At 44.6% G+C, this 23,900-nt stretch overlaps 1 protein-coding gene across 4 annotated transcripts; it reads left to right on the forward strand.

Annotated features, from left to right (window-relative positions):
- The first annotated feature begins 1,170 nt into the window (after positions 1-1,170).
- pcdh10a (protocadherin 10a) lies at positions 1,171-23,522 on the forward strand. 4 transcript variants are annotated; one of them, XR_015104412.1, is made up of 5 exons: positions 1,171-4,379; positions 5,490-5,548; positions 6,143-6,249; positions 16,464-19,518; positions 19,728-23,522. XR_015104412.1 is itself a non-coding variant. In XM_086142136.1 (5 exons), exons 1-5 carry the CDS (start codon positions 1,833-1,835, stop codon positions 18,881-18,883), a joined length of 3,117 nt encoding a protein of 1,038 aa, XP_085998262.1. In that variant the 5' UTR covers positions 1,171-1,832; the 3' UTR covers positions 18,884-23,522. The 4 variants fall into 4 exon arrangements, 3 of the variants coding, with proteins under 3 accessions (XP_085998262.1, XP_085998263.1, XP_085998261.1); XM_086142136.1 differs by having other exon boundaries at positions 16,464-16,847; positions 18,864-23,522; XM_086142137.1 differs by having other exon boundaries at positions 16,464-16,624; positions 18,864-23,522.
- Positions 23,523-23,900: the final 378 nt, after the last annotated feature.

Consider the following 23,900-nt stretch of genomic DNA (forward strand, 5'->3'; position numbering starts at 1 on the left):
ACGTCTGCTTCTTTGTTTCCCCCCTCTGACTTGTATGGCTGGATGCGGAGTCGCGTATCCCTCGCAGTTTAATCCGCTCCACAATGGGCCGCGTCGCTTTGCATTACGGCCGATAGTAGTGCGCGCCGTCCATTACGTTTGGATTTAGAGACTTATGCTCATTAATTTCAATTACACTCTTTTTTTTTGTTGTCATCATCAAAAACATCATCTCAACGCGGGTGTAAGTATAGCGAGACCCCCCCACCCGACCCCCTTTCCGTCTCCCTCTCAACCATCGCTTTGCATTTTTAATTCATGCTTTCCGAGTTGGAAGTTACGCACGACGAGCCTGCGCTGCGTTTAAGACCAGCGTGCAGGAGGGGGTGGGAGTGGGAGTGGGTGGGTGGTTAATGATAAAAATGTGAAGACAGGGGAACTAATAGGCTCCACGCTATTTGCAACACGACGGGATCCGGCGCACGAAGCTTCGGCGCGCTGAACGCGAGCAAGTCATGTGTGATCCCGCTCCGAAAGCCGGATAGAAGTTGTCCCCCACCCGTCCCAAATTACAAAGAATTTATGTTAATAAAATAATTTTCCTTTAAAAAAAAAACGCTTTTTGGGAGACTGCGTGGATCTTCGAGTGTGGGGGGGGGGGGGGGTCTGGCGTAGCGCAGCGGGATGTTGCGTCACGGACTCTTTTCCACGCGCACCTCTCGGTCACATGGTGCTCTTGGGTGGGTGGGAGGGAGGGGGGCACAGACATAACCGCATCAGTGCCAAAAAAAAATCCCGATGTTAGTTATCATCCACATTAAGTGGTTCAAATAAAATAAAAAAGGGTTTTGTTTGTTACTCGAACCGCAGTGGATTCCGACTGCCTCCTCCTATTATTCGATTTTTTTTTTTTTTTTTTTTTTAATTCGCTGGGATATGTAAAACATTTAATTTCCCTCGCTCAGCCGAGGAAAGGGGCCCGGAGGAGGAGATACGGGGCGAAGAGGAGTGAAGCGCAGCAGCGGAGGCACTTTAACTGGTTTTGTTAAGAGGGGGGCCCGACTTGCGCTCTGGCTGGCGTCGCGGAGCCCCAATCAGGTGCCATTACACCCGGTGTTTGAGCACACCATTGGCTGCCGGGGGAAGGAGCTATGCGCAAAACCAAACCCCGCTGCACACACTCGCCTTACAGAAGCCGAGCTGAGAACATCATCCGCTTTGAGCGCTTAGGCGCAGTGATTACATGCTCGCAGAGAAAGAGAGAAAGAGAAAGAGAGAGAGAAAGAGAATCCTGCTCTTCGCCACTCTCCGTGCAGAAGTTGCATTCCTGCATCTCCCCACTTCCCATCCCCATTACCTTCACGGAATTTATCTGTTTTGTTGTTTGATTTGATTTGAAGAAGGGAGTGTATGTTCTTTGCACAGTTTTTTTTTTTGTTTTAGTTTTTTTGTTTTGTTTTTTTTTTTGCTAGGGGGGGGCAATGTGAATGCGCTCCGGCTCCGCCGCGTCCTGACTGCAATGATTTGCGTTGACGCCAAAACTCAAGAGTAGCGCAGAATTGATTTAGAAGACGAAAAAGGAAAAAAAAAAAGAGAAACAAACAAACCAGAATAGCTCGATTCAAATGGCTGTGAGTCTCGCAGCTCAAACGACACAATGTTCCACTGACCCGAGTCAGAGGAGAGGGATTTCCGAACCGGACAGCCACGTCGCTGTTAATTCCACTGCCTTTTTACGGACTTTGGAGACGCTCGTTTCTTGTAAAAGAAGGGAATAGCACTTTTTTTTGTTTTGTTTTGTTTTCTAATTTTGTCTCAAAGTGCACTTTAAGAAAAAAAAGAGGAAGGGGGAGATGATTCGGTTTGTGATCCTGCTCTCCATCCTGGATGGAGCCGTCTCTCAGCTCCAGTATTCGGTGCCAGAGGAGCAGGAGCCCGGCTCCGTGGTTGGGAATATCGCAGAGGATTTGGGGCTGGACATCACCAAACTTTCCGCTCGCCGCTTCCAGACGGTGCCTAGTTCACGGACACCTTACCTGGAGGTGAACTTAGAAAACGGCGCGCTGGTGGTGAAAGAGAAAATCGACCGGGAAGAGATCTGTCAGCAGACCATCCCGTGCCAGCTGCACCTGGAGGTGTTTTTGGAGAACCCGCTGGAGCTGTTCCGCGCCGAGATCGAGGTGATGGATATCAACGACAATCCGCCCAGCTTTCCCGAGACCGAAATTTCCGTGGAGATATCCGAGAGCGCCATCCCGGGGACGCGCTTCCCGGTCGAGAACGCCTTCGATCCCGACGTGGGCACGAACGCCCTGAGCACTTACGCCATCACCAACAACAACAATTTCTACCTTGACGTGCAGACGCAGAGCGACGGGAACAAGTTCGCCGAGCTGGTGCTGGAGAAGCCGCTGGACCGGGAGCAGCAGGCGGTGCACCGCTACGTGCTCACGGCCGTGGACGGCGGCGTCCCGCAGCGCACCGGGACGGCGCTGCTGGTCGTGAAAGTTCTGGACTCCAACGACAACGCGCCCACGTTCGACCAGTCCGTGTACACGGTTTACCTGCGGGAAAACTCGCCGGTGGGCACCCAGGTCATCCAGCTCAACGCCACGGACGTGGACGAGGGTCAGAACGGAGAGATCGTTTACTCTTTCAGCAGCCACAACTCCCAGCGGATACCGGAGCTGTTCAACATCGACGCCAGGACGGGTCGGATCGAGGTGGCCGGCGAGGTGGATTACGAAGAGTTCGCCACGCATCAGATCTACGTCCAGGCGAAAGACCTGGGGGCCAACGCGGTGCCCGCGCACTGCAAGGTGCTCGTGAAAATGACGGACGTGAACGACAACACGCCGGAGATCGGCTTCAGCACCGTGACCGAGTCGGTGAGCGAGCAGGACGCGCCGGGTACCGTGATCGCGCTTTTCAGCGTCTCGGACCGCGACTCCGGCGAGAACGGCCAGATGAGCTGCGAGATCCTGGGAGATGTTCCCTTCAAGCTCAAGTCGTCCTACAAGAACTACTACACCATCGTGACCGACGGTCCGCTGGACAGGGAGAGCACGGACTCGTACACCATCACCGTCGTGGCCAAAGACAAGGGTCAGCCTTCGCTCGCCACCAGCAAGTCCATCAAAGTGCACGTCTCGGACGAAAACGACAACGCGCCCCGCTTCACGCAGGCGGTTTACGACGTGTACGTGACCGAGAACAACGTCCCCGGTGCGTTCATCCACGCCGTGAGCGCCCTGGACCCCGACATAGAGCAGAACGCTCTCATTACCTACTCCATATTGGAGTGTGACATCCAGGGCATGTCCGTGGACACGTACGTGTCCATCAACCAGGACACGGGTTACCTTTACGCGCTGCGCTCTTTTGACTACGAGCAGCTGAAGGAGTTTAGCTTTATGGTCCAGGCGAAAGACTCGGGCGCGTCCGAGCTCTTCTCCAACGCCACCGTCAACGTGATCATCGTGGACCAGAACGACAACGCGCCCACGGTCATCGCCCCCATCGGCAAGAACGGCACGGCCAAAGAGCACCTGCCGCGCTCCGCGGAGCCGGGCTACCTGGTGACGCGGATCGTGGCCATGGACGCGGACGACGGCGAGAACGCGCGGCTCTCCTACAGCATCCTGCGCGGCAACGAGATGGGGATGTTCCGCATGGACTGGAGGACGGGGGAGCTGAGGACGGCCCGGCGGGTCTCCCCCAAGCGGGACTCCCAGGGCTACTTCGACCTTCTGATCGAGGTGAGGGACCACGGGCAGCCCCCGCTCTCGTCCTCGGCGAGCGTGAGCGTGATCCTGGTGGACAGCGTGGTCGAGGGCCGCAGCGGAGACCGCGGCTCGGCCTCCAAGGCGAAGGAGACCTCCCTTGACCTCACCCTGATCCTCATCATCGCCCTGGGCTCCGTCTCCTTCATCTTCCTCCTGGCCATGATCGTGCTGGCCGTGCGCTGCCAAAAGGACAAGAAGCTCAACCTGTACACCTGCCTCCTGGCCGGCGACTGCTGCCTGTGCTGCGGCTCCTGCTGCAGCCGGCAGGGCCGCGGCCGGAAGCAGAAGAAGCTCAGCAAGTCCGACATCATGCTGGTTCAGAGCACCAACGTGACGTCGGGGGTCGGTCCCGTGGGACAGGTGCCCGTGGAAGAGTCCGGCGTGGGCGGCGTGGGCGGAGGTTTCGGCTCGCATCACCACCAGAACCAGAATTCCTACTGCTACCAGGTCTGCCTGACCCCGGAGTCCGCCAAAACGGATCTGATGTTCCTGAAACCGTGCAGCCCTTCCCGCAGCACCGACGCGGATCACACCAACCCCTGCGGCGCCATCGTCACCGGATACAGCGACCAGCAGCCGGACATCATATCAAACGGCAGCATTCTTTCCAGCGAGGTAAGCCGGCGTCAAAACCCAACCGAAACGATCGTTTCAAGGGGTTCGACTGTCTCCGCTCTGCCTCTTTCCGCACACAAATCAACAGCTGCGCCTGGGATCCATCAAAGTGCGATCTCCATGCAGGTCATGCGCTGCGAAACTCTCGTGCGGAATGGAAACGGTATTGACCGGGGCCCGTTCGGCTCTGTGGCCTTTTAATCATTTGTAGCGCGTAATGGTGATTGGACATGTCAATTGTTCAAATCTCGTGTGGCCTTTTAGTTCTACTCGCATCTGAACGCTGTCGGATTCACCTTCATAACGTGCGCAATAAGCTGTTCGGAGTGTGACAGAGATTACGCACGAAGCCCCCCCCCCCCTTTCCCCCTCCCCCCGACACTTTAATTATATATTCTATTTATGGTGATGCTTTCATACGTTACAGTTCTGCACGGTGATCTACATCACCCCGTATATGTAATCTGAAATTAAATGTGCAAGCTATCTAGAGTAACTTGTGAATCTTACTTGATTTGTCAAACTGTATCTGAAGGGAAATGTAAAGCATCATAAAGGTCCTGCAAAACATGTCGAAATGACTCATACAGGAAAAAAAAAAATAGAATTAAAAAAACACCTGGCACATCTACAGGTCAGAGTCTTATGGATGCAAATGTCATCAGATGCAGGGAGGTCAAGAGTGAGTCCGCCACCCTTTTTGTACTTAATTGCCATGACGCTGGAGTGGTTCCAGACAGCCAGTCTCATCCTTGCCACGGCCGCCCGTTTGGGTATTCCGTGCACGCTCTAGAACGGCAGCAACGTGAACAAAGGTTGTTCAGTCCCGCCGTCGGCCGGCTCAATCATTTACACATTCGCTCGTCTCCCTAACCCTCCCACCCGGTTCCTGGCTCCTCTCGCCACTCTCTCACCAAAGGAGCGCGCGCGACGTCCGTACCCCCGCCTCTCGAGGCGACAACGTAACCGATCCTCCGACGCTATCACACCTCGACGACCGGTACGCGCCGTTTGTCTCTATAAGCCGAGCGACGACCTCAGTCTCCGTGGTTCTCAATGCGACTGTTTCTCAGTGACTGCAATCGAACGTGCGTTTGTCCTTTTTTCCAGACAAAACATCAGCGAGCAGAACTCAGCTACCTGGTGGACAGACCGAGGCGCGTCAACAGGTAGTTTTCCAAATACCAAGTTACTCCACAGGCAAACATACAGGTGTAAATCATGCGATTGTCAACTTGCAGAGTCACAAATCCAGCCACCACCGGAGGCCCTGTGTGATATAAAAAGCCAACCTGCTATCCAGTCAGATATATAAAATTGAATATTATACCCCTAAGTATCCGTCCTGAATATTCTGGATCATTAGTTGTGGCTTTGAGCGGCTACATGGTCACCAGTGTATCCGTAACGCTGCTCTTCAATTTGGCATCAGGCCCATAACTGACAGTGCAGCGCCTATTAAAGCTCTAATTCTGGATTTCATTACATGCCATGTGTAACATCCAATTTAGACCCTTGATGGTACCGTGACTGTATTAATGTGGTTATGTGGCAGTGCCGACTGATTCTCCCTCTCCCTTTCTCTGCCACTCGTGCTCTCTCTGCCCTTCAACCAATCCCCCTCCCAATATTGTTTCTTGACCTTTGCCTCTGCCCCCTTCATTACGCTTAACCATCACATCTCCCTCGCTTCTCTCGCTCTCCCCTCGTGCGCGCTGACACAACCATCTGCATTTCTCCTCTCTCCTCCCTGCCTCTTCCAGTTCAGCGTTCCAAGAGGCGGACATTGTCAGCTCCAAAGATAGTGGTCATGGTGACAGCGAACAAGGAGACAGTGACCACGATGCCACCAATCGGGGTCATTCTGCTGGTGAGTCCCCCCCCACCCCCAGACACACACACACACACACACACACATCATCACCATCATCATCAACATGTAATTACATCGTCATTTCAGGACTCAAATACCTTCCTTCCCCTGTGCATCTCAGTGGTGCTTGTTTGTGATTGTGAATGGGATACTGCCGAATTGTTGGTGCGGACGGGTGACTTTTAATTTCCTTAATTTGAGAGTCTGCAAAAGCTTGGGGTTACTAGCTGTTGCGCATGAACAGCACCCGAGGTGTTGATTGTATTTCACACTCGGGTGAGAGGGAGGAATATTTTGGGAGATCTCTTTCTTTACTCTCAGTCCCTCGCTTGCTTTCCCCTTTTACTTTCTTTTTATCCCCACTAATGTTTCAGGGAGCAGTGCTGAAAGGACAGCGACTCACTGTAAGGCACTGTGAGGCCTCCTGTGCTTTCAAGGCACTAATCAATAGGTGCAGTCAAGTGAAAGGGAAAGGCGCAGAAGCTAAACTGATATAAAGAGACGCATTTAAATCAGCTCTATGAATCACTTCATATTGCATTGTGCCGCTTTTGTTACTTAGCGATTCGGCTGATCAAACACATTTACATACTTTATTTCTTTGTAGTTTCTGTTGTAATTGAAAGCCCGTGAACATTTTCCATCATCTCGGGGGTTGATTTTTTTCCCCCATTCACAGCGTCCTGGATATGTTTTGTTTTTTTTTTTTTCCTTAAAAATACAGCTTCAAGTCTTATCATAAGCCTCCCGGTGTCCTTTCTAAAATTCCATTAGGTTAGTACCTGTTTATTGATCAAAGTGGAATCGGACAAAGCGGCGCAATACAAAATCTTGTTTCATATTGAATTGCCCTTTCCTTCTGAGGGATAGCTCCGCATGGTTCGCAAAAGACCCCTGTCTAGACCGGAGCCTGCCAAATATCATATCGGTGCTGGGAATACAAATAGAGTAGATTAGATAGTTGCTGTAGGATAGTGAATGCTCCTCATCAGGCTCCACGGTGTTGGACATAATTAATTCAGCCAGCCAAATTTTCAGATCCAATATGCAGTATTGGCAATGCTACTCAGAGCTCTTGCTGATGAAAACAGGTGGGGAAGTTCATAACGTGTGAGACCGAAATATGGAACTTTTATCATTATTTTTTTTTCCTACTTCTGCAGTTATACTCAATGGACCAGAGGCAGAAAGAGGCACGAAAGGGGATGGAAGTTACTGTATGAACCCTTCCAAGTTGAAGGAGGGGGTCAGATATTTGCATGGGATGGGAAACCGACTTGATTTAATCTGCAGCTTTGCTCACTAATGCTCGATTTTCAGAACAGCCTACAGTTATTAAGCAATAATAAGTGTTGTCTTCTTTACTTGGCTGTTAGCATGATCACTTGGCACGAGCTTCTGAGCGTACGCAGTCGGTGTCTGTGGTCCGTGTTGCATATAAGGAACCACCATTTGTTCCTCATGTTGGATTTAGAAGGGAACAGCTGACCACTCCATGGGAGGTAATATCACTAGACCAGTATTTGGTAAAAGAAAAGAAAAGAAAGGCTTGAGTTTCACACAGACTAGTGTCAACAACAACAACAACAACAGAAAAAAAAAAAAAAAAGTCTGTTTCTAAGCCTGGTAAAGGGTCTTATTTGATTTAAAATTCAGGCCTGCGTGTGATATCTACACCATCCGCCTGCGTGTGGGTTTGTGTTGGGCAAAACCATGCAGGTGATGGTGCCTGTGCTGAAAGTGACTCCTGGAGCCGGGAGCTGCTTAAATGAGATTCTGTTTAAGGGGAAAAAGTGGTAGGTAATACTTGGCTGTCCGCCATCATTGTATTGCTGCTATGTATGCATTAGTATTTCATGTCTGTACGGACTCTATACGTGTAACTCTTTTACCGTGAAAACGTTGGGATCAGAACACTGCTGCTTATCTCTTGTTGGCTGTTTGGTTTTTTGTGTTACCGGGAGCACTGATATAAATACGTTCTGGGCCGGAAACATGTTATTTGAGTGAATGAGTCTGAGCCAAGCCTATGTTTAGAGGCCTCTTTTCCTTTCTTTTTTTTTTTTTTTTACGCGCATCCGCAAGTAAGTCTACCTGTGCCGAGGCGAATTCTTTCACTAACATATATTTAGTATGCGCCCATATCCACTCGCATTCTCTATATGTGTGTCTATCTGACATGCACATATTTTCTTCCAGGGTTTGTGGCAGGGTCTCATCTTTCATTCTGTCTCCCTCACACGTTGGCTCTCTGCAACACTTGGCTGATCAGTAATTCATTTTAGAGCCTTTGCATAACAATTATCAAAGGAGGGTTGGAGGCAAGGTGTACTCACGGGGCCTCACAACACACTCTCTCTTTTGGGACACCTCCGAATATTTCAAATCAAGGGAAAACCATCTCCAGTTGGCATATCATCAACTACACCTGCCGTAGCTTCCCGCTCGGCCGCCCGTCTGACACTTTAGAAAATAAGTCTCCTGACGTTGTTTTAAATCAAAGGGACACTGCCTGTGAGGCAGGGATATCACCAGACACCTTTAAAAAGTGGGCAAATAGATTTTCTGAAAGCAGTGTGTCTGGAATGAAGCACTGCTGTGTCAGGAGCCAAAGCACTATTGATTGACTACCACGCCTATTTATTTATTTATTTGTTTGTTTATTTTTACTTCCACACCCTACTTTTTAAAGTATTTATTCATGTCACTGTTTTCTAAATTACTTCCACCGTATTTATAGGAAGTGGTTAGAGGACACAATCTTCTCAGAAAAAAAAAAAAAAAAAAAAAAAAAAGATAAATGAAGTCTCTGTGAAAGCCCCTTTTAGCGTTTGGTAAACTTATACTTTGTGATGGATTGGCGACGGAAAATTATCACTCTCATGATATTATGACGGTAAGAACAATGGCTGCCTTGAAAAATGGGTCAATTAAATCACTGTTGCAGCGGTGTGTTATTTGGCTGATTTTTAATCAGTAGCATCCCCTGTGTCGGCCATGTATGAGCTAGCGGCCAACTCCAAGACCCCCCCCGTCCCCACCCTCTCCAACTATCAACATTCATAATGAAAATATCGGGGTCAACGCCAGCAGAAAACAGGCAGGTTTAACCTGAACTGGTCACCTGACAGTCACATAGGCAGATGACCAGTCATTGTCTTATTCACAACTACAGATGATTTAAACACTGCAGTTAACCTGCTGCATCGTTTCAGTTCTCGGGGGAAGGAGGTCAGAGATACGTGAAAACTGTTTGCTAAAAGTGAATCTGTAACAGCTTCATAAGTGCTTGAACATGGTGCTCAGAACCCCTTTCTTTAATTAATGAAAGAGTTCCGGGAAAGCACAGATAAGCTGCTCCGAGCCATTGAAACATTGAAACGTTACGCTTGTCCACAATACAGGTTTCATGACCCTCGATAACATGGAGAATCTTTTAGTGTTTTGTCAATGTGGGGGAAAAAAGAAGGAGATAGAATTCCCGAACTTCATCATAGATTCATTTAGAATATTGAGAAGCTTCGAGGGCATGGAGGTTATCACAAACCACACAGACAAAGTCAGACACCACCACCATATTCTAAGTTACAAATTTTGTCCTCAGACTGCAGCTGCTTTAAATCCTGCTGGATAACATTCTCCCGGCAGACTATCGCCTGTGAGCCAATCCTCCGTCGCGAATTACTCATTCCGTCGTCATTATTATGTTTGAGTTTAAGAAACGTTTCCGTATGATTGTGTGTGCGCTCTCAGCGTCCTTGAGATAACAGTCATGCGCGCATCATAGATATTGCACTTTAGAGATTTTTGCATCACACGAGAGTTGCGAGAGAGAGAGAGTTTTGCCACTGAAATTTGCCAAAGTACGCCCAATATTCCAGCTCCCATATCCAAGGGCAACCCAGTGGTGATTTAATTTCCTTTTTTTTTTTGATTTTGTTAAGGAGGTATTGGGTTGCAGAGCAGAAAAAAAAAAAAAAAGACATCAGCAGGTGAAATCTTTGATAAATACTCACAATGCTTTTTTTGGCGAACAAATATGCAAGTTTTGCCAAGGTGATAGTGAAGTAACACTTTCAAAAAAGCAAAAAGTAAAAGATATGCCGATCGATATATCCAGGATCTCGACCCGCTCGGGTGTGAAATGTTTAAAGATAACAATTTAAGAGAGATACTAGGGAATTGAAGGGACCAGAAACCGTTCTTAAAACATAATAAATCTGAAGAGCTCGGTTCATAGTCCAACTCTCACAGCCTTATTCAAAAGGCACCTAATCTAAATATTTTACTATAATATATAATAAAAAAAAAAACTGAAACAGATAATGACTTGAATAAAAATTAAGCGAGCGTTCTGTAACCGGCGGGCAGTACATGATGGCCGGCTGCCTAATTTGTGGAATGTCAAAGAAAATAAAGCACGAAACTGGTTGCGTTCAAGATCGAGTGATGAAAAGTACACAAACCCATGATTAATTCACAGTGGTCATCCAGAGCCTCTCAGGCAACAAGGGCAGATATTAATCAAACATAGCCAGTCAGGGCAACCGGCCATCTTGGCTCTCCACTGGAGCCCACTTGCCATGTAGCAAACACTGAAAATGGTAGCTTGCCTCCGAGAGACTTAGAGAACGATTTCTCTGTCTGTCATTTACCGGATGCGGTTGCAGCCATCACGCTTTTTTTTGGCCCTTGGAGGTCTCTGGTTTACTCATCACGGCCTCACTGGCCAGTCCATGTAAGAAATCTTTGCTGCTCCCCTGCTGTCCTCAGCTGCTGTCCAAATATTGACGGTTTGTGTCTGTATTCTCTCAGGGAATGATGCAGGACAAGATGAAAAACCAGAGTATGGCTAGAAGACACCCTGCACCTGGGGAGCGAGGGCCGTTTTATTGGGAAAAAGAGATAGGGTCTCATAGATAGAGACATAGAGAGAGAGCGAGGGAGGGAGAGAAAGGTGAATGAGCACAGATGTGGACTGATGTGGAAGCTGAAGCTCATAAAGTGAAGTCTAACACGTGTCTCATGGCTGATCAGGATTTGTTTTCCCTCATATCCTCCCTCATTCTGTGATTGTGTGTCAGGCGGCACAATTAGTCAAATCACAGCGACATGAGATTTCAGAGACATCTAGAGAAGTAATGAGGGAAAAAAAAGAAAGATAGAAAGAAAGAAAGACAGAAAGAGTTGATTGCTTATTAGCAAGTAAATTATTTTTGCATTGTTGACCTCTATCTACATATGCGTGCTCACGGTTTTTTTCCCCTGCCTGATGAGGTCATGAATAGAAATGGGGCTGGCGGTACGGCCTGTCATTGCCAGTCACACTTTTGGTCTTTGTTTTGCTTCCTGCCAAGGGAAGAAAAGGTGCTTCACAAGGATCAGCTGCCTAGGGGTGTCATGTGCACATGGGCTGTCTGTCTGTTTACTTGTGTACATTTACATATCTAGGTGTAAGAGTATTTTTAAGCCGGGGTATTTGCAAACATATGCGTTGATGTCACTGAGCAACCTGGCAGGCAACAATCACATCGTAGAAGCTTGTGACAGGAGCTCCTCCAGCTTCTCAGCGCCTGCTGCAGACTATATTTATACATCTCCAGAGTAATACCCCCCTAAACTCATTATTGACATTAATTGTGTTAGCAAATGTAGCCGTGCGTCCACGTACTCTCTTTGGGGTTTTGTTCGGTCTTATACATGGGCTTTCCTGTTCCAGCTCGGCTGTTTACACATTTAAAACTGCGCAGTTGTTGGTGGTACCCCCCCCCCCCCCCCATCCACAAAATGGCACAGAGCTGATTGGAGGGCCCGAGGTCAATGCTCTTATGTGTCATAAATGGAAATATATTTGCAAAATAATCAATTCAGAGGCTAAAAGGTCAACAGTAGGGTGGGAATTAACACAAATGCTTTGATTTATATGCCTCCAACCTTAGAAGACAGTCGAAGTATCTATTTGTTTCAGAGGTGATTCAGGGGATGATTGCTAATAAATCCCACTCACAACTGGAATAAAAATTTGCACAGATCACCAGCAACACCACCCTAGCGCTGTTGCAAATTAAGATATTTTTCTTGTTTTTTTTATTTTCTTCCTTCCACGTAATGATGACTTATTTTCTTGAGTAAAGATGTGCTATTGACCCACAACCCACACATCCCGTGGGGTGATAAAAACAGACTAACCCTTTGGCAGTGAAAGAACTGTGCGCTAATAAGACGTAAACAGGTCTAACGTGCAAAATTGCTGAATCAAACATAATCCGTGAAGTAAAATATTAAAAGACAGCAGCTGTCAGCTGCTGTGGAGGGCACAAGATTTTTATATTTTTAATTTCTCTTCCCAGCTTATTTCTTCGATAACTGAGAGGGCTGATATTGAGCTCCACATATCCTATAGTCAAATGAAATCATACCAGTAATCCTCATTACACTCAAACTTCATATGAAAGTTTAGCTATATTCATCTATGCTTAATCCATTCTCTACATTCACTGCTCTCTGTATTTTTCATTAATGTAATCTTTCACTTAAAGTGTGTCCCGAGCCTCACTATGAATAGTGGGATAAGAGGGCATAGATTAATGGTTTGCTGTATGTTCAATACATTTCTGTGAATTTAATGAAAGCTGATGTCGAAATAGAGATCCCCCCCAGATAAATGCCTCCCTTCTCTGTCTACCTCTGTCTAAAACCCTCTCCTGTTTCCATCTGCGGGGCCCCAATCGCCCCTGGCCTTTTTTTTTTTTTTTTTTTTTTTTGACTGGACATTGCTCTTTCCATCTGCAACCGCCTGGTTCCCCTTCTCCTTCCTTATGACTCTCGCAGCCTCCTGCCGGCTGTCTCTGTCTGTAAAATCTGTGACTCCCCCCCCCGCCCTCCCCTCCGCCCCCACGTCTGTTTGGCCCTTGTCTGCAAGCCTTGTGTTTCCTCCAACTTGTCTCCTGGCCTGCCTCACTCCCAGCGAGGACCGAATTAGCAACAAGATTACATCTGTGCAATACACATGTACACAGAATTACCTACAACGTATGTCTCAGACAGGTACATTACATTACATTACATTACAGTCATTTGGCAGACGCTTTTATCCAGAGCGACTTACAAAGGTACAGTGTAGTTGTTCATCATAGGAGTCATATGACTTAAGCAGAAGAAATTATTTATAAATACTTACATTTTGTGAATGCATGTAGCTGATGTGCAGAAATTAAATTAAGATACCTGTCATTGCCCTATAGCTGTGTTCCAACAATGCCAGGCCGTACTTCTAAAACGCGCGTTCGCTCCCTATTGTCAGTGTCTTTTCATCTTTTCTGTCTTCAGTGCCTGGTTGTCGAAAAAAGAGACCAGTGGTAAACGGTAGGTTTTCAGGCAGTCAACTTGCTAGAAGGTTGCCTTGGGTGGCAGTCGGTGGATGGCTGCCAAAGGGAAAGGAAGAAATTAAATTTAATTAATTTCAGGCCCCCTGTCTTCATTTTCAAGTCCAATATGTGCATTACTGTGGGGGAGAAAAAAAAAAAAAAACACCCACAGCCACATTTCTCTTTACATTTGTTGCCAGAAGGGAACTTCAGGCTGGCACTGCATGTGGAGTGTTTACTGGAAGCTTTCACATATTGTAATACTCTAATCAGGTTATTTGTGTTCTGAAACCCCTTTATTTAACGGCACAGGAATATTGTGTTTGAATGAGACACTGACTGAGCAAAGCAATGCATTCCAAAACATTGGGCTCCGGAGCAGAGGTAGCGCCAGTGGACAATGTGTTAGCGAGCAATGAATTGTCGCTATACATAACATTGCATTGGAGTGAGCTGTGCATTGTTGGGAGGCAGGTTGTCAACGTCAATTTCAGAGACATTTCGAAGGTGAAACGCACAGGCCGTTGACGATTTTACAAAAAAGGCATGTGATTGGATGGCGCAAGCAATTTGATGAATATATTACTCAATTCCTTTTGATGGTTCAGAATAAAATATCATAATTTATATACTCCTCGTATGAGATTGTAATGACTAGATTTATGCTGGGAGGCAAGGCTAAGAGCTCCAAAATGTCTAGAATGACATGTTCATGTCACACTCCATTTTCTTGTTGCTGTTCTTAGTTTTAGTCGCTGATACATATTAACTCCCTGAATGCCCAAAACATGGGTGTTACTTTTTTTTTTTTTTTCTCTCATCACATTTCTGTTCACGTTGGGTTATTTTTCATCCTGCTATATATTGTCAAGATCCTCTGTAAACGTTCATTGCCGGAGGGGAGCAACTCAGAGGTTTTTGTTATGCGTCACACTTGAAACTCAATTACATATTACAGAGTGTATATCGTTTTGAATTCTATTCAAACCAAAACTACAAAATCAATATTTGTGTCAGGAAGAGGTTTATTTTTCATTATTATTATTGTTTTTTTTTCAATTTCAAATAAATAAGTCATTATTAACTATTGCCTGCAGATATGTAGGATTTTACATTTAATCTAACTTGATCTTCCCTGTTGCATTCCATATTTTGTGATGTTTAATGTATATAAATTCCTATTTTGAAATTATACCACAACTTAGAGTTTAGATTTTGCCGTTTTAGGTGACAGAAGCATAAATCGTAAATCGATTGCCCTTCAGCCTGTTGACAACATTACCGACCGAGTTGCTCTTGTAATTACTTATTTAGACCTGGTAACTAGTGTTACCAGGGCTTTTACCAGCATCATCTTTTGGAACTGTGGTGCACGAGCAAGCAATTTGACCGGGAAAACAAAAGTAAGAATTTAGTCACATGGATTATTGTAACTCTGATTACCGACCTCCCCTCTGCACTTGCTCCGCTGTAGGTAAAAATAATCCATAATCTATTATGATCTGATATTTTTAGATTCAGCCCTATTTAACAAAAGAAATACCTTTTGCTCCTCAGACTCCATCGGGAGTGGAAAAATTAGAAATGTATCCTCTTATATGATTGCAGATAATTTAAAGTTATGAAATAGCTTCAGAGATAAGTGCATATTGATCCTTCCTGATAATTAAATGTGATACCATACCTCCCATGTTTCCGTGCACCTTTACAGTCATCTAGAGTGCTTATCTTTCGATGTGTCCTAATATCAATTCGTATTCATTGCGTTATTTGTGAAAAAAACGCGTGCCTGCTTTTAGCCATAGCAGAACAGCAGCATTATCAGTGGAAGAGATCACTAAAATAGATTTGCAGAAGAGGACCCTTTGATCCTAAGGCCTCTCCACCTCGGGGGAATTACAGATTACAGAATGTCCGCTTTCTTTGTTTCTCTCCCTGTCCCCCTTCTCCGGCTTTATTTCCTGATGCAACACATCCCCTTCCTCCTCTCACCTAAACCTAACAGCTTGTCTATCCGCTTTCATCCCACCGTTCCATTGCTTTGCCACATGGAAGAAAAAAAAATGCAAACACCAAATATCCAATCAGCGCAGGAGAAGAATGGCTGCGGGGTCTCATTATTATGATGACTCTCTTCATGTCTCCTCGTGTTTTTTTCTCCTCGCTTTCTTCTCTCTAAGAGAGAGTAATTAACATAACTGGCACCTCTTTCATGCCGGTCGCGTGCATTATTCCATTATATCATTTCAGATGTTAATTCAATCTTTTTTTTTTTTTCATGTTGCCGTTTTTGTTTTTCACCCTGGATCTATGTCAATTACACAGTTTGTCAATTTATATAGTGATGATTGACACTGGAGTGGCAGCCAGTGAACACAGGTTTTTATGTTGTGTTTTCAGTGATAATTGCCGTGCTTGTGCTCTTACGGTGAATTTGATTTTTTTTTGATGTTCAGAAATCAGTTGTAAGTATCAGGAGCATGAAGTGTTTTTAGTTTTTTCAATTCTTTTTTTTTTTTTTATTCTTCCGTCACGCCACATCGCTGATTGCACATTTCATTCAGAGTGAATGAGGTGAAGAGGAAAACATACAATTCACCTCATCAGTGACGGCCTTGTCTCCTTGATGAACGGTTTTCGTGGCTTTTTTTTTCTGCCCGGTCCATTGAAACATGATTGCTAAATTGTATTTTCTCTTCTGATGTTCCCCGCTCTCTGTTATCTCCATCTCGTCTTTCTTTTTTCTAAATGTCCCTGCTCCCGTGAAACCTCTTCTTTTCATCATATGTCTATCCATGGTCACCTCTCGCCGCTTCCGTCCTCCTATCTGTACTCTCTCTGCAGGTGCTGACCTGTTCTCCAACTGCACAGATGAGTGCAAGGCCTTGGGCCACTCTGACCGCTGCTGGATGCCGTCCTTTGTGCCGTCTGACGGGCGCCAGGGGCCGGACTACCGCAGCAACCTGCACGTGCCAGGAATGGACGCCACACTACCTGACACTGAGGTACCCTCCTCCGTCAACCTCTCAGATCAAGTCGCCATGACCTCGTCCACTGCCTCGTCCGGCGATAGGTCATTCTCCACCTTTGGCAAGGACGGTCAAAGGTCACAGTCACACCACAGCCTTCACCATCACCTCCATCAGCAACCGCAGCAGTACAGCTCCAGCACGCTAGAGAGGAAAGAGTATGATAGGGGGACCCTCCCGTACAAACCCACCTTTCTCTGTGAGTATCAGTATGAAACTTCCCTGGGACCATATGACTTTGGTCTGGTCCAGTACAGATACTAAAGGAGGTGATACTGAAGCTGCCTCTTAATTCTGATCGGGACTCTTTATGTTGTTTTTTTTTTATTTTTTTTTTTTCTTATTTGCTACTATTTCAAAGGAGTCTTGAGCACAGCTTTATGTTTCGTTGGATTATTTTATTGATTGTTTCATTCATTGCTTTTCTTAGATCAAAAAAAAAAAAAAAGGTTCTTTCTTTTGTCAAATAGGAATTGTGATCTATTCATGCAAACTCCCTGCCTAAAATAGTTTTAACCCCGTTTTGATTTTAAAAAAAATATATGTTTGTTATCGTGTGATTTATAAAATAAACAATATTTGAATTGGACTCATGATAAACTGCTGTGGCCCCTTTCTCTTATTTTTTTTTTCTGCCTTTCCTTAAATTTTACCCCCTTCAAAGCCCTTCCTACACAATCATTTTTATCTGATGCTCATACAAGCAAAGGTCATACCCCACGTGCACACTTCACATTTTTATTCCCTCCATCTTCTCATATCCAAGTGCATGGTGATCACTGTATAGAACTTCATCCAGGAACAAGGCGATAGATCATCTCATCTTGTCAAGGACTTGCTTTGCCATTTATTCAGCAGAATTCCGTCTGAGGAGGATGACTTCCCTACTGAATTGGGTGAAAGGTGAAAACCCCTAAACCCGCGCTGCTGCTTTTCCACGAGGGTTGAAGTCCATCTTGATCTAAAAAGAATGTCTCAAGTAACTGTGCTCGCTTGCGGATCAATAGCCATCATAAATAAGTGGGATGAGGTCTACTGTTGACCATGTGGCCAAGATTGTGCGGCGTAATAAAGAGAGGAAACTAAAATAAAGACGGTTTAATTTGGCAAAATAACATTGATAGGGGAAAAAGGGAAATAAAATCTCTAAATATGCTCTGCGGGATGCTTTACATAACAATGGCAGGAACCTCGCTGCCTTCACTTGCCCTCCACGCTCCCACATTACATGAATATTCAATCAGCTTCATGAGTGTAGAATGGGATTTGATACACATTCAGTAGAGAAGTCATTTCCAGTCAAGCCATCACTATGTTAACCACCATTCTCCATGATCCTGCATGCGGACTCTGGGCTGTCTCTCAGGTAAATGATTGTTTGCAACCAAGCAAAAGAATCAAGCAATCTCCCTCTTATACGTCGGTTCAGTGTGAAAATAATTGGTATTTAGCCTTCAGGTGCTGAAGCCTGCTTTGCTCCAAATATAGCTGCCTGTGCGTCTGCTCATCTCGTCTGCCTTGCAGGGCTAGGATAAATGCGCTCCATATTCACTAAGTCCAAAGCGCACTACCAGATTTCATTCCATTTTAGTTTTTTTTTGATTTATGATTCCTCCTGTTTTTCTGGTCTCTCGAAATAAATGGACTCCGGGCTGGCATGGCGAATGTTTTGTTGTTCATCGGGCTGTAAAAAATGGAGGGCTATATGAACCAGCAGGTTTTTAAGAGTAGCTATTGCTGCCCGTGGCTGTGGCACTGCTCTTATCGACTTGATAAATAGTGTACGAATGTTTCATGATTCGTTTAAAGATAATTAATGAATCGATGGCGGTTCTTTTGCAAAACTAGATCGTTCATTAAATCGATAACGAAAAATTGGAAAAATTAAATCTGAAGAAACAAAAAGACTATGAGCTATTTAATTTTTTTTTTTTTTTTTAATACGACTCGATTTTATATTTATTGCTCTTAAAATCTTTATCTTCTACGCATGCAGTATGTACCACCCAAATTTATGCCGATGCTTTTATATTATTCGCAAGCTAGTGTACCATTATCTCGTGAGGGCGAGGCTTTATGGTATAAATATCTTCACACGGGCTCCTTTGTGGCATGTATCCTTCAAGAGTTGATGTTTCAGCCCGATTGTGTTACTAAAAAGTCTCAGGGGAAATTGTGTCATTTGTCTTAACGACTGTGTTCTGTGTCTTTTCAGCCCGCAAAAGGATTTGCTAGCTCATTCCATGTGGACCTGTCAGAGACAGCGTGAAGTTACTCTATTAGACCACCAACACTGATGAAAGAGACAGCAAAAATAAAACTAAATAAAGAGCAACCTGGACAACAGCGACTTCGGTTAAACGTCATTATCTTGGTTGGCGAACTGTAACAAAGCCTTGGCACCGGCCACCAAGAGAGGAAAGGAGAAATAAATACTGAATAGCTGTAAACCTTTTAGTATCTGGGGAGCAATCCAAGGCCTTATGCCTCTCAGCAGGACTGAGACCAGGGCTCGAAGACTCCCTCAATATGAGGACAATAATGTCATCAGCTAAAAGATTACAGAAAATGAAACAAAACAAAGGAATACAAACAAGACGAGGAGGGACCTATTTACTCACCGAGGTTGTTCTTTTTTTTTTCGTCTTTTGACTGAGGAGTTAGCCTCTAGAGATCTGTGTGTGCCTGTTTACATGAAGAACAAATGTTTCTGTACAAAACTTCAACCCAACATCACACGGAACCCTTTAGCTATTTCTATGGTCACCACTAAGCCAACTGTACAGAGACTGCGGGGGGTGGGAAGGGGCGGCCACGATAAACACAAGAGACTGTGCGGGAGACAGCGAACCATGGAAGGTGTTGTACAGGTAATTATAGACAGAAAAAAGAAGGAAATGGGACAAAAAGAAATGATGTGCAGTACTATACATTCTGTATCCGGTTTTTGGACTTGACTGTCGATATAACGTCTTTCTCTCTTTCTCTCTCTCTCTCGCTCTCTCTCTCACTCATTATTTTATTTATTTATTATTTTATTTTAATCTTTTCGTTTGTTTCCGTTGTTCCGTGGTTCAAGTGTAAAGACTCACATTCTCAAATACAGGTACAGAGAATAACAGACAGGGTTAATTTTAGCCACAGGAAGAGTTTCTTTTTGCTTTTTTTTTGGTAATATTATTTCCATTGTTTTGAATTATTATCAGTTTTTTGTACAAAAACTCTAAACACAGAAACAATCCTCATGTTCTGAGGTGTTGATAAAAAAAAAAAAAAAAGAAAAAAAAAACACAAGAATGTTGAAACTAACAGATCTCGAGCCTCTTCCTGAGGTGACTGTGGAGGAAGTAAAATGACCCTTTATGATGATGTGGGTCCCTTGACACCCTTGGCCTAGACATAAACAATCAGACACATTCAGTGGTTTTTATCATGTGTGCAAAGTGTTTACTGTGCTATTTTAAAAAAGCTTATCAATGAATATAAATCTATATCTATAAAACTATATATATAAATACATATATATATATAAATATATATATACAATATACTTTTTCGGAAAACTGTGTAACCATTGGTTAGTTTCTACACCTCATAATGTCATTCAATTGAATTATACAAAGTGCTACAAAATGAAGACGTGTATTGACTAAAACAAGATGGGGGTGCTTTGTCCAAAAAAAAGCAAACTCTTTTATGCCAACCAAGGATCAAGTTGAAATTCTGATTTGATTGTTACTTTCCACCGTTTACAGACACTGGGCCTTTTTTTGTGTGTAGCAGACACCAATTGTTTTGGCCTGTTGTGTATTTTTAATAGCAGACTATGTGTTCATGTACAGCAGTGGTGGGGATATCACTATTGAGCTAGATATCAAAGGTTTTACAATCATACAAGAGAGGCATACACAGGTACTAAGAATCAACGTATACATACAGAGGCGAGAGTATGACATGCACACACACACATGCACTTACACACAAACACACACATGTGCAAACATACAAAATCACACACACACACACACGAACACACACACAAAAAACACTCGCACGCACATGTACACACGCTCACACAGGTCAAGTGGTGATAAATAAACAGTGTTATTGAAGTATTCTAGTAATAGTGTGTTTTCTGTTTGTGCACTGCTCTCCTGGGAGTAATTGTATGTAACAAAAATAACCTTTAAATGTGGATTAAAGGGCCTCCTATTTTTTTTTTTTTTTTTCCTGTGCTGGGAAAAAGAAAGAGGTTGTATGAATGTTCAGAGCCGGAGGCAGCTGCGCAACAGCTGAAGCATTTGTCCAATCAAAGCTAACAACCTGCTTATTTCTGAGCATCCTCACTGAGCACCTCCGCTTCTGTTGCTTTTCGACACATGAATTTTCATGAAGGCGCCCAGTTATCCTTGATCAGCCTTATGGTCTTCTGAAATCAGTGCAGTTTCGCTCTACTTTCCCCCTCCCCTGACCTCAATAGCTGGCGCCTGTCACTCTGCGCTCATCTCTGTTTCTTCCAAAAATCCCCCCCCCCCCCCCCCCCCCCCCCAGACTCCTTACATTCCATTCCCATCCCTTCACTCCAGTGTGATGCTCACATGGCCTGGCACACACATAAGAAGAAAAAGATCACTTGAAACCTGGGTCAGGGGGGGCAGACGTAGCAGTACTTCTCTTGACAGGCGAAAAACAGAGCCGATCTGTTTGCGTCTATCACAAGATAGCCCCCTTTTAGAAGCGGAGATACATGTGACTGCCCCATGTGACCGATCCAGCGGTTTGCTGCATCAATGAATGGCCTTTGGGCTTTTGATTAACACCTCACATGGCAGCAACACAGCAAATGCTTATGCATAAGAGGTTAAAATGGGAAAAGCAGACATACATTAGTAATAATGAGGTGCTAGGTAGGGTAATAGCTGTGATTTTTTGTTCCATATTGCTCTTTTTTGTTCAAATACTTCCCGTGTTCCCTCATTACGACACTAACAAGATTTCACAGTTTTAGCATGCCAGCCTTTCTTGAAACACTTTCCTGTGGTATAACTTAATTTGGTTTATTTCTTTTCAAATTAGATCAAAATTGGAACTACAAATGTTTGTCCCTACAGTGGCAAAGACAATTGGCCTTTTAATGTTTGAGGATTTGATTCCACTTGAGAAACTTTTTTTTTTTTTTTACTTTTTGTTCTAATTTGTCGTGATGGGTGAGTTTAAAACAGGAAAGGAATTGTGGTATTAGCTCAATTCCCTACGATTATTGACAAATATATTCATTGGAGGGCAAGTGGGCATCCAATGTTTGCATTCTTGTCACCATGCAGTAAGATCAAAATTTAGGAAAGAAAATAGAAATGCACATATTGTGTATGTATTGATACAGCTGAAGACCACGCATCAGGCAAACACAACTTGTATCCAAATTGAATGCGGACACTTCTCACTTCCTGCTCCAGTGTTTGCAAGAAAGCGATAACACAAGCAAACATGTTGGTTTCACAGACAACACAAAATGACCCGCAGGCATAGACTGACATTCTGTCAATGACTCTGAGCCTGACCTGATCTACTTGTCCTTCAAGGCGTCTCCATTACAGACAGAGAGAATAAGAGTCATTACAACTGAATCATTGTGTCTATCTGTCTTCTTTTCTCCACACAAGGTTGAATGAGGTGACCTAGCAGTCTCTCTGAGCCTCCCAGCCTGTCCCTCATATTCTTCCCCGGCAGACGCACTTCATTACTCTGGCTAAATAGACTTTCAAGAGACCCCGTCAGCCCTATCACCTTTCACCACGGTCGACTCATCACGCATACCCGCCCCGTTGTACGTGCATTCATTACGCGGCACACCCACGCAGAGATACAAGTTTAAATTGGGTGCATGCGCCCCTCCGACCAACTCCACCTTCTCCCTCTGCAATATAGTACTCCATTTCAGTCACGTAATCTCACGTATGCGCAGGCATCCTTGGCGTATGTCCCCGTGTCACCTCTTCAGGCCGGAGCGCAAACCGACCGACAGCCTACTGACCTTAGACAGGGCGTCACTGCCCCGCCAACTTAAAAGTTCTCTGTGATTTCAATGTGGTTTTTATCTTTCAACTTGCTCACCTCCTTCCGAAAGATGAAAAACATCATCAGCAGACTACAGATAACCTGTTTGGTGTATGGTGTAACCCGTGCTCTTTTTTTTTCCGGGCTAAACCGTTTCTTTTTGGGATGATGTCACAAAATGATGCAAGAGAGCAAGAACTTGTCAGTGTCAGTCGTTTTAAGTTCACTTTGATTGAAAGCATTTCAGCTGTGTTGAATGCAGCTGTATGACCTTTGGAACACGCAGTAGCCTGTTCCACGAGATAAATGGTAAGTTCGGAAATTAATTTTTAAAGCCGCTATGTAAATGATTATAAAGCCAGCTAATGATGATCTGGAGTATGGCTTTCAAATAATGATCTGAACTTTAATTTAAACAAAACTGGTGAGGATATTTGATGGGAGGAGTGAAATTTCATTCATAAAGCCTACAGTTTCCTCAGCTCTTTTGGAAGATGCTGTTGCCAGCAGCTTTCACAGTCTAATAATTCCGCCACAACAACAAGATTGTGCAAGACAGCAAGACAGACCAAAAAGAAAATATGTATCCTAATCTGCATTTCTCTTATCCATTCTCAAGAATCAATGGGACAGGAGTCGGCTACATGTGCGTTGCTCAAGCAGACTTTCTCTAAACACATTAAAGCAACAGACTGAATCAAAAGTGATGCTCAGAATTACAAACCTCATAGAATACCATGTCTTCACCACCGAGTAACAGGAATGTGCTTTGTGTTCTCCTTTTGGGAAATAAAATAAAACATTTTCATAAGCTTAAGATTATGTGGATTCTTACCAACTTTTTGGAGCACTCCAGTTTGGAAAAATGCTCTTTGGACAAATGTAAAGATATTTTTCATCCATGACATCATTTACAAAATCTACACACTGCTTGTGTAAGACAAAGTCCAATCGTGGCCAACATTCACGTAGCTGCTAATGCTGTGATCACATTAGTATTTTGGTCCTTTAATTAAAGAATGAATGCTTGATATAAATATGAAGAGTGAACCTATTTCTGCCTCACGACATGAAGGTCAGAGTTATGAGTTTGCTTGTTCTCCCCCGTGTCTGTGTGGGTTTCTTCGAGGTTCTTCGGTTCCACACCCAACAGTCCAAACATGTAGAAGGTACATTTTCCAGACATGTGAATGAA

This window comes from Fistularia commersonii, chromosome 35, assembly GCF_037954325.1.
Source record: "Fistularia commersonii isolate RoL2024-O1a breed Wild chromosome 35, RoL_Fcom_v1.0, whole genome shotgun sequence".
Taxonomy (NCBI): domain Eukaryota; kingdom Metazoa; phylum Chordata; class Actinopteri; order Syngnathiformes; family Fistulariidae; genus Fistularia; species Fistularia commersonii.